The sequence below is a fragment of the Procambarus clarkii genome, chromosome 63, assembly GCF_040958095.1.
Source record: "Procambarus clarkii isolate CNS0578487 chromosome 63, FALCON_Pclarkii_2.0, whole genome shotgun sequence".
Classification (NCBI taxonomy): domain Eukaryota; kingdom Metazoa; phylum Arthropoda; class Malacostraca; order Decapoda; family Cambaridae; genus Procambarus; species Procambarus clarkii.
The window spans coordinates 26,335,961-26,346,770 of NC_091212.1; the positions used below are offsets into that span (position 1 = coordinate 26,335,961).

A 10,810-nucleotide genomic window follows, 5' to 3' on the forward strand; every position below is an offset into this window, starting at 1 on the left:
ATATAGATTATGTCTATATGTAATTACCCGAAATGCTCCTTTCATTGGGTTGAAATACCCAATGAGCCTACAGGTGATCCCAAACTCAGTTTCTTTTCGTCATTTGGCAAGTTACTTAGTGTCACCTATATATTTTTGTTTATGGGGAGAGATGTCATTTCTATAAATATGAAGGTGATCATTTTTATTATCACATTAACCCGAAAATAAAAATGCAGAACTTCTGTATGAGAAAATGTAATGAGATAGAACTCGCGTCACTAGATTCTAAGACACACTCACTACCGACTGACCCACGATGAGCTGAAATGACTTCCTCATGGTTGAGTAGTGTGTGTGTGGGTTGACATTGCCTCGATTTTTACTCTTAGATACGTCCCCTTATTCTTATATTATTGTACACTTTAGTATGATGATATTAAGCTTTTAAATTAATAGATAATCAAGTATTAAGCTTTTGTTGTTGGGCGATGTATCCCCAAGACAAGAAGACCTAGTGTGATGACTGTGATGTAGGCGATGAGGCACAGTAACGCGCCTGAAGGTGATGAGGCACAGTAACGCGCCTGAAGGTGATGAGGCACAGTAACGCGCCTGAAGGTGATGAGGCACAGTAACGCGCCTGAAGGTGATGAGGCACAGTAACGCCCCTGAAGGTGATGAGGCACAGTAACGCCCCTGAAGATATCATGTACAAACCACTCATCAGAACATGAAGTAAAGGCCACGTTTCAGGCCGTCGTGGACCATAATCAGATGGTCCAGTGGGAAGAGAGTGGAAGACAGACAATATAAGGAAAGTGAGAGGGATGAAAGGTGGGATGTGTGGAAGAGAAAGATGTAGATACTAAGATGAAAGGTAAGAATTAGATGAAAGGTAAAAGTTCGATGAAAGAGAAAGAGAAAAAGGATAAGAGAAAAATCGGATCAATGTAAGAACAAGAAAGAATAAAGAAAGAGAGAATCGGGTACAGCAAAGTAAACGTTAGAAGTTAGAGAAGGAAGAAGACTAGGAAAAGACGGTACACATAGGGGAAAATGGGTATAAATAAGAACAAGTTTTAACATAGAAAGAAAAGAAACTAAGGCGAAGAAAAAATCTAGAAACAAGAGAGAGACAGGAAAGAGAGCCTAGAGACGGCCAAGCTAACTCAGATCACGTTTGTTAAGAAGGTTAGATCATGTATGTACTGTGACAGGGAAGAGTCAAGAGCAACAAAGCCAAGAGTCATGTTGGGTGTGTTGGGTAAAAGAGCTGGTCGAAAAGCCGGCGTCTGTGTAGAGGTAGCAAAGATTATTTTCCAAGAATGATGGTTATCTTGAGTTATCTTGAGGATGATTAGGATGATTCGAGTCCCTAACATAACAGAAGAGAGTATTCTTTGTCTCTGTAGTATTTACACATCTTTTGTGTTCCTTAAGTTTATCATTCAGTGTACGGCCAGTTTCACCAAAGTATTGGAGAGGACAACACTAACAGGAAACAGATGATGATGTTTCAGATTTAGCTACTCAGAAGGAAGTGTCCATGTAGCACGGGCTATGGTGAGCCCGTAACAGGAAACAGAGTAGACACCAAAAGCATTGGAAGCAGGAGCAGCAGTGTGAACCTGATTACTACGAAGTGTAAATGTGTTATATTTTGTGTAAGTGTTAATGTGTTTACTAGTTGTGTTTTTACGGGGGTTGAGCTTTGCTCTTTCGGCCCGCCTCTCAACTGTCAATCAACTGTTTACTAACTATTTTTTTTTCCCCACACCACACACACACACACACACACATACCCCCCCCCCCAGGAAGCAGCCCGTGACAGCTGACTAACTCCCAGGTACCTATTTACTGCTAGGTAACAGGGGCACTTAGGGTGAAAGAAACTTTGCCCATTTGTTTCTGCCTCGTGCGGGGATCGAACCCGCGCCACAGAATTACGAGTCCTGCGCGCTATCCACCAGGCTACGAGGCTATGTGTAAATGTTGTGACGTGTGTTATAGATTGTGAAAGGCGAGTTTTATATCAAGAGGACGAAAGGCATAAATGAGATTTTTGAGTTCAGATATTAACAGAAAGCAGAACACAATGTTAAAATTGTTGAAAACAGGTTTGGAATAAAATAAATTTCTTTTAGCTTAAGAATACACAGTTAATAAAATGTAAGGGTAACCAAGGCGAGAGAAAGACTTGTAAATAAAGACTGTTGTTCAGAGATTCCTGTTCCTAAGCGTACTATGTTGATGGTGGTGTTTGGAAGTGTGTGAGTGTAGGATGTTGACTGTGATGTTAGGCAGAATATAGTGCTTCAGTCAGCGGCCCGTACTACAGCAAGTGGGACCCCAGGACGGCATTAACAATTAACGCCTCGGAATTCATGCATGCTCTCAGTGAGGGACCCACCACAAGTGTATCTAGGCTGTATGATATATATATATATATATATATATATATATATATATATATATATATAATATATATATATATATATATATATATATATATATATATATATATATATATATATAATGTCGTACCTAATAGCCAGAACGCACTTCTCAGCCTACTATGCAAGGCCCGATTTGCCTAATAAGCCAAGTTTTCATGAATTAATTGTTTTTCGACTACCTAACCTACCTAACCTACCTAACCTAACCTAACTTTTTCGGCTACCTAACCAAACCTAACCTATGAAGATAGGTTAAGTTAGGTTAGGTAGGGTTGGTTAGGTTCGGTCATATATCTACGTTAATTTTAACTCCAATAAAAAAAAATTGACCTCATACATAATGAAATGGGTAGCTTTATCATTTCATAAGAAAAAAAATAGAGAAAATATATTAATTCAGGAAAACTTGGCTTATTAGGCAAATCGGGCCTTGCATAGTAGGCAGAGAAGTGCGTTCTGGCTACTAGGTACGACATTATATATATATATATATATATATAGATATATATATATATATATATATATATATATATATATATATATATATTTATATATATATATAAATAAAGGTAGCAGTCTTGTAAACATGTTTTTGAATATGACCGAAAGGGTAAAATTAATGTTCTAACACTAATCTTATAAATATTTCTTATATTTTTAATAATAACAACTTATTTAGGAAAAGTACAAAGAAAGTTGCAGAGTTACAGTACAAAGATTCTGTTTGATTTTAAGATAAAGGAAGTACATACAAAACCTAAAGCCACTAGTACGCATAGCGTTTCTTCACTGTCCAGGGAAGTTGAAAAATTTACTCTCCGGAAGTTCATTTTCACACTTTATGACACCTAGGGATACATTTCGCAAGGTACTCCTTACATTCTCAAAGACAAGTTTACCGTGTTTAGCACCGGATTATATTCTCTTTGGGTGAGGTGGTGAAGAACATGTGGATGAATGGCATAACCTTATGGTAATCTTAGCCCTCCATGTATGGTAACCTTAGCCCTCCATGTATGGTAACCTTAGCCCTCCATGTATGGTAACCTTAACCCTCTCTGTATGGTAACCTTAACCCTCCATGTATGGTAACCTTAACCCTCTCTGTATGGTAACCTTAGCCCTCCATGTATGGTAACCTTAACCCTCCATGTATGGTAACCTTAGCCCTCCATGTATGGTAACCTTAACCCTCTCTGTATGGTAACCTTAGCCCTCCATGTATGGTAACCTTAGCCCTCCATGTATGGTAACCTTAGCCCTCCATGTATGGTAACCTTAGCCCTCCATGTATGGTAACCTTAACCCTCTCTGTATGGTAACCTTAGCCCTCCATGTATGGTAACCTTAACCCTCCATGTATGGTAACCTTAACCCTCTCTGTATGGTAACCTTAACCCTCTCTGTATGGTAACCTTAGCCCTCCATGTATGGTAACCTTAGCCCTCCATGTATGGTAACCTTAGCCCTCCATGTATGGTAACCTTAACCCTCCATGTATGGTAACCTTAGCCCTCCATGTATGGTAACCTTAGCCCTCCATGTATGGTAACCTTAACCCTCCATGTATGGTAACCTTAGCCCTCCATGTATGGTAACCTTAACCCTCTCTGTATGGTAACCTTAGCCCTCCATGTATGGTAACCTTAGCCCTCCATGTATGGTAACCTTAGCCCTCCATGTATGGTAACCTTAGCCCTCCATGTATGGTAACCTTAACCCTCTCTGTATGGTAACCTTAGCCCTCCATGTATGGTAACCTTAACCCTCCATGTATGGTAACCTTAACCCTCTCTGTATGGTAACCTTAACCCTCTCTGTATGGTAACCTTAGCCCTCCATGTATGGTAACCTTAGCTCTCCATGTATGGTAACCTTAGCCCTCCATGTATGGTAACCTTAACCCTCCATGTATGGTAACCTTAGCCCTCCATGTATGGTAACCTTAGCCCTCCATGTATGGTAACCTTAGCCCTCCATGTATGGTAACCTTAGCCCTCCATGTATGGTAACCTTAGCCCTCCATGTATGGTAACCTTAACCCTCCATGTATGGTAACCTTAACCCTCTCTGTATGGTAACCTTAACCCTCTCTGTATGGTAACCTTAGCCCTCCATGTATGGTAACCTTAGCCCTCCATGTATGGTAACCTTAGCCCTCCATGTATGGTAACCTTAGCCCTCCATGTATGGTAACCTTAGCCCTCCATGTATGGTAACCTTAGCCCTCCATGTATGGTAACCTTAGCCCTCCATGTATGGTAACCTTAGCCCTCCATGTATGGTAACCTTAGCCCTCCATGTATGGTAACCTTAGCCCTCCATGTATGGTAACCTTAGCCCTCCATGTATGGTAACCTTAGCCCTCCATGTATGGTAACCTTAGCCCTCCATGTATGGTAACCTTAGCCCTCCATGTATGGTAACCTTAGCCCTCCATGTATGGTAACCTTAGCCCTCCATGTATGGTAACCTTAGCCCTCCATGTATGGTAACCTTAGCCCTCCATGTATGGTAACCTTAGCCCTCCATGTATGGTAACCTTAGCCCTCCATGTATGGTAACCTTAGCCCTCCATGTATGGTAACCTTAGCCCTCCATGTATGGTAACCTTAGCCCTCCATGTATGGTAACCTTAACCCTCTTTGTATGGTAACCTTAGCCCTCCATGTATGGTAACCTTAGCCCTCCATGTATGGTAACCTTAGCCCTCCATGTATGGTAACCTTAGCCCTCCATGTATGGTAATCTTAGCCCTCCATGTATGGTAACCTTAGCCCTCCATGTATGGTAACCTTAGCCCTCCATGTATGGTAACCTTAGCCCTCCATGTATGGTAATCTTAGCCCTCCATGTATGGTAACGTTAGCCCTCTATGTATGGTAACCTTAGCCCTCCATGTATGGTAACCTTAGCCCTCCATGTATGGTAACCTTAACCCTCTCTGTATGGTAACCTTAACCCTCCGTGTATGGTAACCTTAGCCCTCCGTGTATGGTAACCTTAGCCCTCCATGTATGGTAACCTTAGCCCTCCATGTATGGTAACCTTAGCCCTCCATGTATGGTAACCTTAACCCTCTCTGTATGGTAACCTTAACCCTCCGTGTATGGTAACCTTAGCCCTCCGTGTATGGTAACCTTAGCCCTCCATGTATGGTAACCTTAGCCCTCCATGTATGGTAACCTTAGCCCTCCATGTATGGTAATCTTAGCCCTCCATGTATGGTAACCTTAGCCCTCCATGTATGGTAACCTTAGCCCTCCATGTATGGTAACCTTAGCCCTCCATGTATGGTAATCTTAGCCCTCCATGTATGGTAACCTTAGCCCTCCATGTATGGTAACCTTAGCCCTCCATGTATGGTAACCTTAGCCCTCCATGTATGGTAACCTTAGCCTCCATGTATGGTAACCTTAGCCCTCTATGTATGGTAACCTTAGCCCTCCATGTATGGTAACCTTAGCCCTCCATATATTATAACCTTAGCCCTCCACTTATTATAACCTTAGCCCTCCACGTATGGTAACCCTAACCCTCCATGTATGGTAGCCTTAGGCCTCCACGTATGGTAACCTTAACCCTCCACGTATGGTAACCTTAGCCCTCCATGTACGGTAACCTTAACCCTCCACGTATGGTAACCTTAACCCTCCACGTATGGTAACCTTAACCCTCCACGTATGGTAACCTTAACCCTCCACGTATGGTAACCTTAACCCTCCACGTATGGTAACCTTAACCCTCCACGTATGGTAACCTTAGCCCTCCATGTACGGTAACCTTAACCCTCCATGTATGATAACATACTGGTGACTCAGTGAATGTTTTGGAGAGTGTTAATAGTGTGACATCTCAATGAAGTGTCATGGTGACCGTGTTAAATGTGGGCGTGTGTGTAGGTGTGGCGTGTGTAGGTGTGGCGTGTGTGGGTGAGGCGTGTGTGGGTGTGGGCATGTGTGTGGGGGTGTGGGCGTGTGTAGGTGTGGGCGGGTGTGGGCGTGTGTGGGTGTGGGCGGGTGTGGGGCGTGTGTGGGTGTGGGCGTGTGTGGGTGTGGGCGGGTGTGGGCGTGTGTGGGTGTGGGCGGGTGTGGGCGTGTGTGGGTGTAGGTGGGTGTGGGCGTGTGTGGGTGTAGCGCGGATGAGACAGTGTGGGCGTAGACGTGGTTGTGTGGGCGTGTATGTCTGATGAATTGAAAATTAATAAACATATTCTAAATTTTCTCTCTTCTAATTAATTAAACTGTAGAATTCTTGAATAAGATCTTCACTAGAAATAGGAAACGATGTTCATGGTAGTCTTTCTTGCAGGTGAGTGTCCACACCAGTCGTGACCTGGTGCCCCCGTGTGACCTGGTGCCTCCACGTGACCTGGTGCCGCCGTGTGACCTGGTGCCCCCCGTGTGGCCTGGTGCCCCCGTGTGACCTGGTGCTTCCACGTGACCTGGTGCCTCCACGTGACCTGGTGCCCCCGTGTGACCTGGTGCCTCCACGTGACCTGGTGCCTCCACGTGACCTGGTGCCCCCGTGTGACCTGGTGCCTCCGTGTGATCTGGTGCCCCCGTGTGACCTGGTGCCTCCACGCGACCTGGTGCCTCCACGTGACCTGGTGCCCCCGTGTGACCTGGTGCCTCCACGTGACCTGGTGCCTCCGCGTGTGACCTGGTGCCTCCACGTGACCTGGTGCCCCCGTGTGACCTGGTGCCCCCGTGTGACCTGGTGCCCCCGTGTGACCTGGTGCCTCCGTGTGACCTGGTGCCTCCACGTGACCTGGTGCCTCCACGTGACCTGGTGCCTCCGTGTGACCTGGTGCCCCCCGTGTGACCTGGTGCCCCCCGTGTGACCTGGTGCCTCCACGTGACCTGGTGCCTCCGTGTGACCTGGTGCCTCCACGTGACTTGCTGCTTCCGTGTGACCTGGTGCTTCCGTGTGACCTGGTGCCTTCACGTGACCTGGTGCCTCCACGTGACCTGGTGCCTCCACGTGACCTGGTGCCTCCACGTGACCTGGTGCCTCCACGTGACCTGGTGCCTTCGTGTGACCTGGTGCCTCCACGTGACCTGGTGCCCCCACGTAACCTGGTGCCTCCGTGTGACCTGGTGCCTCCGTGTGACCTGGTGCCTCCGTGTGACCTGGTGCCTCCGTGTGACCTGGTGCCTCCACGTGACCTGATGCCTCCGTGTGACCTGGGGCCCCCGTGTGACCTGGTGCCTTCGTGTGACCTGGTGCCTCCATGTGATCTGGTGCCTCCACGTGACCTGGTGCCTCCACGTGACCTGGTGCCTCCATGTGATCTCGTGCCTCCACGTGACCTGATGCCTTCACGTGACGTGCCTACACGTGACCTGGTGCCTCCGTGTGACCTGGTGCCCCCCGTGTGACCTGGTGCCCCCCGTGTGACCTGGTGCCTCTGTGTGACCTGGTGCCTCTGTGTGACCTGGTGCCTCCGTGTGACCTAGTGCCTCCACGTGACCTGGTGCCTCCACGTGACCTGGTGCCTCCACGTGACCTGGTGCCTCCATGTGACCTGATGCCTCCACGTGACCTGATGCCTTCACGTGACCTGGTGCCTCCACGTGACCTGGTGCCTCCACGTAACCTGGTGCCTCCGTGTGACCTGGTGCCTCCGTGTGACCTGGTGCCTCCGTGTGACCTGGTGCCTCCACGTGACCTGGTGCCTCCACGTGACCTGGTGCCTCCGTGTGACCTGGTGCCTCCGTGTGACCTGGTGCCTCCGTGTGACCTGGTGCCTCCACGTGACCTGGTGCCTCCACGTGACCTGGTGCCTCCACGTGACTTGGTGCGCCCGTGTGACCTGGGGCCTCCACATGACCTGGTGCATCCGTGTGACCTGGTGCCTCCGTGTGACCTGGTGCCTCCGTGTGACCTGGTGCCTCCGTGTGACCTCGTGCCTCCACGTAGCCTGGGGCCTCCACGTGACCTGGTGCCCCCTTGAGACCTGGTGCCTCCACGTGACCTGGTGCCTCCACGTGACCTGGTGCCTCCACGTGACCTGGTGCCTCCACGTGACTTGGTGCCTCCACGTGACTTGGTGCCCCCGTGTGACCTGGTGCCTCCACGTGACCTGGTGCCTCCACGTGACCTGGTGCCTCCACGTGACCTGGTGCCTCCACGTGACCTGGTGCCTCCGTGTGACCTGGTGCCTCCGTGTGACCTGGTGCCCCCGTGTGACCTGGTGCCTCCGTGTGACCTGGTGCCTCCACGTGTCCTGGTGCCTCCACGTGACCTGGTGCCTCCGTGTGACCTGGGGCCTCTACGTGACCTGGTGCCTCCGTGTGACCTGGTGCCTCCACGTGACTTAGTGCCTCCGTGTGACCTGGAGCCTCCACGTGACTTAGTGCCTCCGTGTGACCTAGTGCCTCCACGTGACTTAGTGCCTCCGTGTGACCTAGTGCCCCCGTGTGACCTGGGGCCTCCGTGTGACCTGGTGTCTCCGTGTGACCTGGTGCCTCCGTGTGACCTGGTGTCTCCGTGTGACCTGGTGCCTCCACGGGACCTGGTGCCTCCACGTGACCTGGTGCCTCCACGTGACCTGGTGCCTCCACGTGACCTGGTGCCTCCACGTAACCTGGTGTCTCCGTGTGACCTGGTGCCTCCACGTGACTTAGTGCCTCCGTGTGACCTGGTGCCTCCACGTGACCTGGTGCCTCCACGTGACCTGGTGCCTCCACGTTACCTGGGGCCTCCACGTGACCTGGTGCCTCCACGTGACCTGGTGTCTCCGTGTGACCTGGTGCCTCCACGTGACTTAGTGCCTCCGTGTGACCTGGAGCCTCCGTGTGACCTGGAGCCTCCGTGTGACCTGGTGCCTCCGTGTGACCTGGTGCCTCCACGTGACCTGGTGCCTCCACGTGACCTGGTGCCTCCACGTGACCCGGTGCCTCCACGTGACTTGGTGCCCCCGTGTGACCTGGGGCCTCCACATGACCTGGTGCATCCGTGTGACCTGGTGCCCCCTGTGTGACCTGGTGCCTCCGTGTGACCTCGTGCCTCCACGTAGCCTGGGGCCTCCACGTGACCTGGTGCCCCCTTGAGACCTGGTGCCTCCACGTGACCTGGTGCCTCCACGTGACCTGGTGCCTCCACGTGACCTGGTGCCTCCACGTGACCTGGTGCCTCCACGTGACTTGGTGCCTCCACGTGACTTGGTGCCCCCGTGTGACCTGGTGCCTCCACGTGACCTGGTGCCTCCACGTGACCTGGTGCCTCCACGTGACCTGGTGCCTCCACGTAACCTGGTGCCCCCGTGTGACCTGGTGCCTCCACGTGACCTGGAGCCTCCACGTGACCTGGTGCCTCCACGTGACCTGGTGCCTCCGTGTGACCTGGTGCCCCCGTGTGACCTGGTGCCCCCGTGTGACCTGGTGCCTCCGTGTGACCTGGTGCCTCCACGTGTCCTGGTGCCTCCACGTGTCCTGGTGCCTCCGTGTGACCTGGTGCCTCTACGTGACCTGGTGCCTTTGTGTGACCTGGTGCCCCCGTGTGACCTGGTGCCCCCGTGTGACCTGGTGCCTCCACGTAGCCTGGGGCCTCCACGTGACCTGGTGCCCCCTTGAGACCTGGTGCCTCTGTGTGACCTGGTGCTTTTGCGTGACCTGGAGATTCCACGTGACCTGGTGATTCCACGTGACCTGGTGCCCCCGTGTGACCTGGTGCCTCCGTGTGACCTGGTGCCTCCACGTAACCTGGTGCCCCCGTGTGACCTGGTGCCTCCACGTGACCTGGTGCCTCCACGTGACCTGGTTCCTCCGTGTGACCTGGTGTCTCCCTGTGACCTGGTGCCTCCATGTGACCTGGTGCCTCCGTGTGACCTAGTGCCTCCACGTGACCTGGTGCCTCCACGTGACCTGGTGCCTCCGTGTGACCTGGTGCCTCCACGTGACCTGGTGCCTCCACGTGACCTGGTGCCTCCACGTGACCTGGTGCCTCCACGTGACCTGGTGTCTCCGTGTGACCTGGTGCCTCCACGTGACTTAGTGCCTCCGTGTGACCTGGAGCCTCCGTGTGACCTGGAGCCTTCGTGTGACCTGGTGCCTCCACGTGACCTGGTGCCTCCACGTGACCTGGTGCCTCCACGTGACCTGGGGCCTCCACGTGACCTGGTGCCTCCACGTGACCTGGTGTCTCCGTGTGACCTGGTGCCTCCACGTGACTTAGTGCCTCCGTGTGACCTGGAGCCTCCGTGTGACCTGGTGCCTCCGTGTGACCTGGTGCCTCCGTGTGACCTGGTGCCTCCACGTGACCTGGTGCCTCCGTGTGACCTAGTGCCCCCGTGTGACCTGGGGCCTCCACGTGACCTGGGGCCTCCACGTGACCTGGTGTCTCCACGTGACCTGGTGCCCCCCGTTTGA

The 10,810-nt window shown here is 51.3% G+C and overlaps 1 protein-coding gene across 1 annotated transcript; it reads left to right on the forward strand.

The window, feature by feature from the left end:
• Positions 1-7,968: 7,968 nt before the first annotated feature.
• Positions 7,969-10,810, forward strand: LOC123769598 (uncharacterized). Its single transcript, XM_045760838.2, has 4 exons — positions 7,969-8,356; positions 8,396-9,400; positions 9,495-9,967; positions 10,061-10,810. The coding sequence occupies exons 1-4, from the start codon at positions 7,969-7,971 to the stop codon at positions 10,808-10,810; spliced, it is 2,616 nt and encodes an 871-aa protein (XP_045616794.2).

Bases quoted from the DNA above. Each gene is read 5' to 3' on its own strand.
- LOC123769598 (XM_045760838.2), top strand. From the start codon at position 7,969: ATGCCTCCACGTGACCTGATGCCTTCACGTGACCTGGTGCCTCCACGT. The intron at 9,401-9,494 runs GTGACCTGGTGC...TGCCCCCTTGAG, and splicing joins ACATGACCTGGTGCATCCGT to ACCTGGTGCCTCCACGTGAC. The intron at 9,968-10,060 runs GTGCCTCCACGT...CGTGACCTGGAG, and splicing joins TGGTGCCCCCGTGTGACCTG to ATTCCACGTGACCTGGTGAT.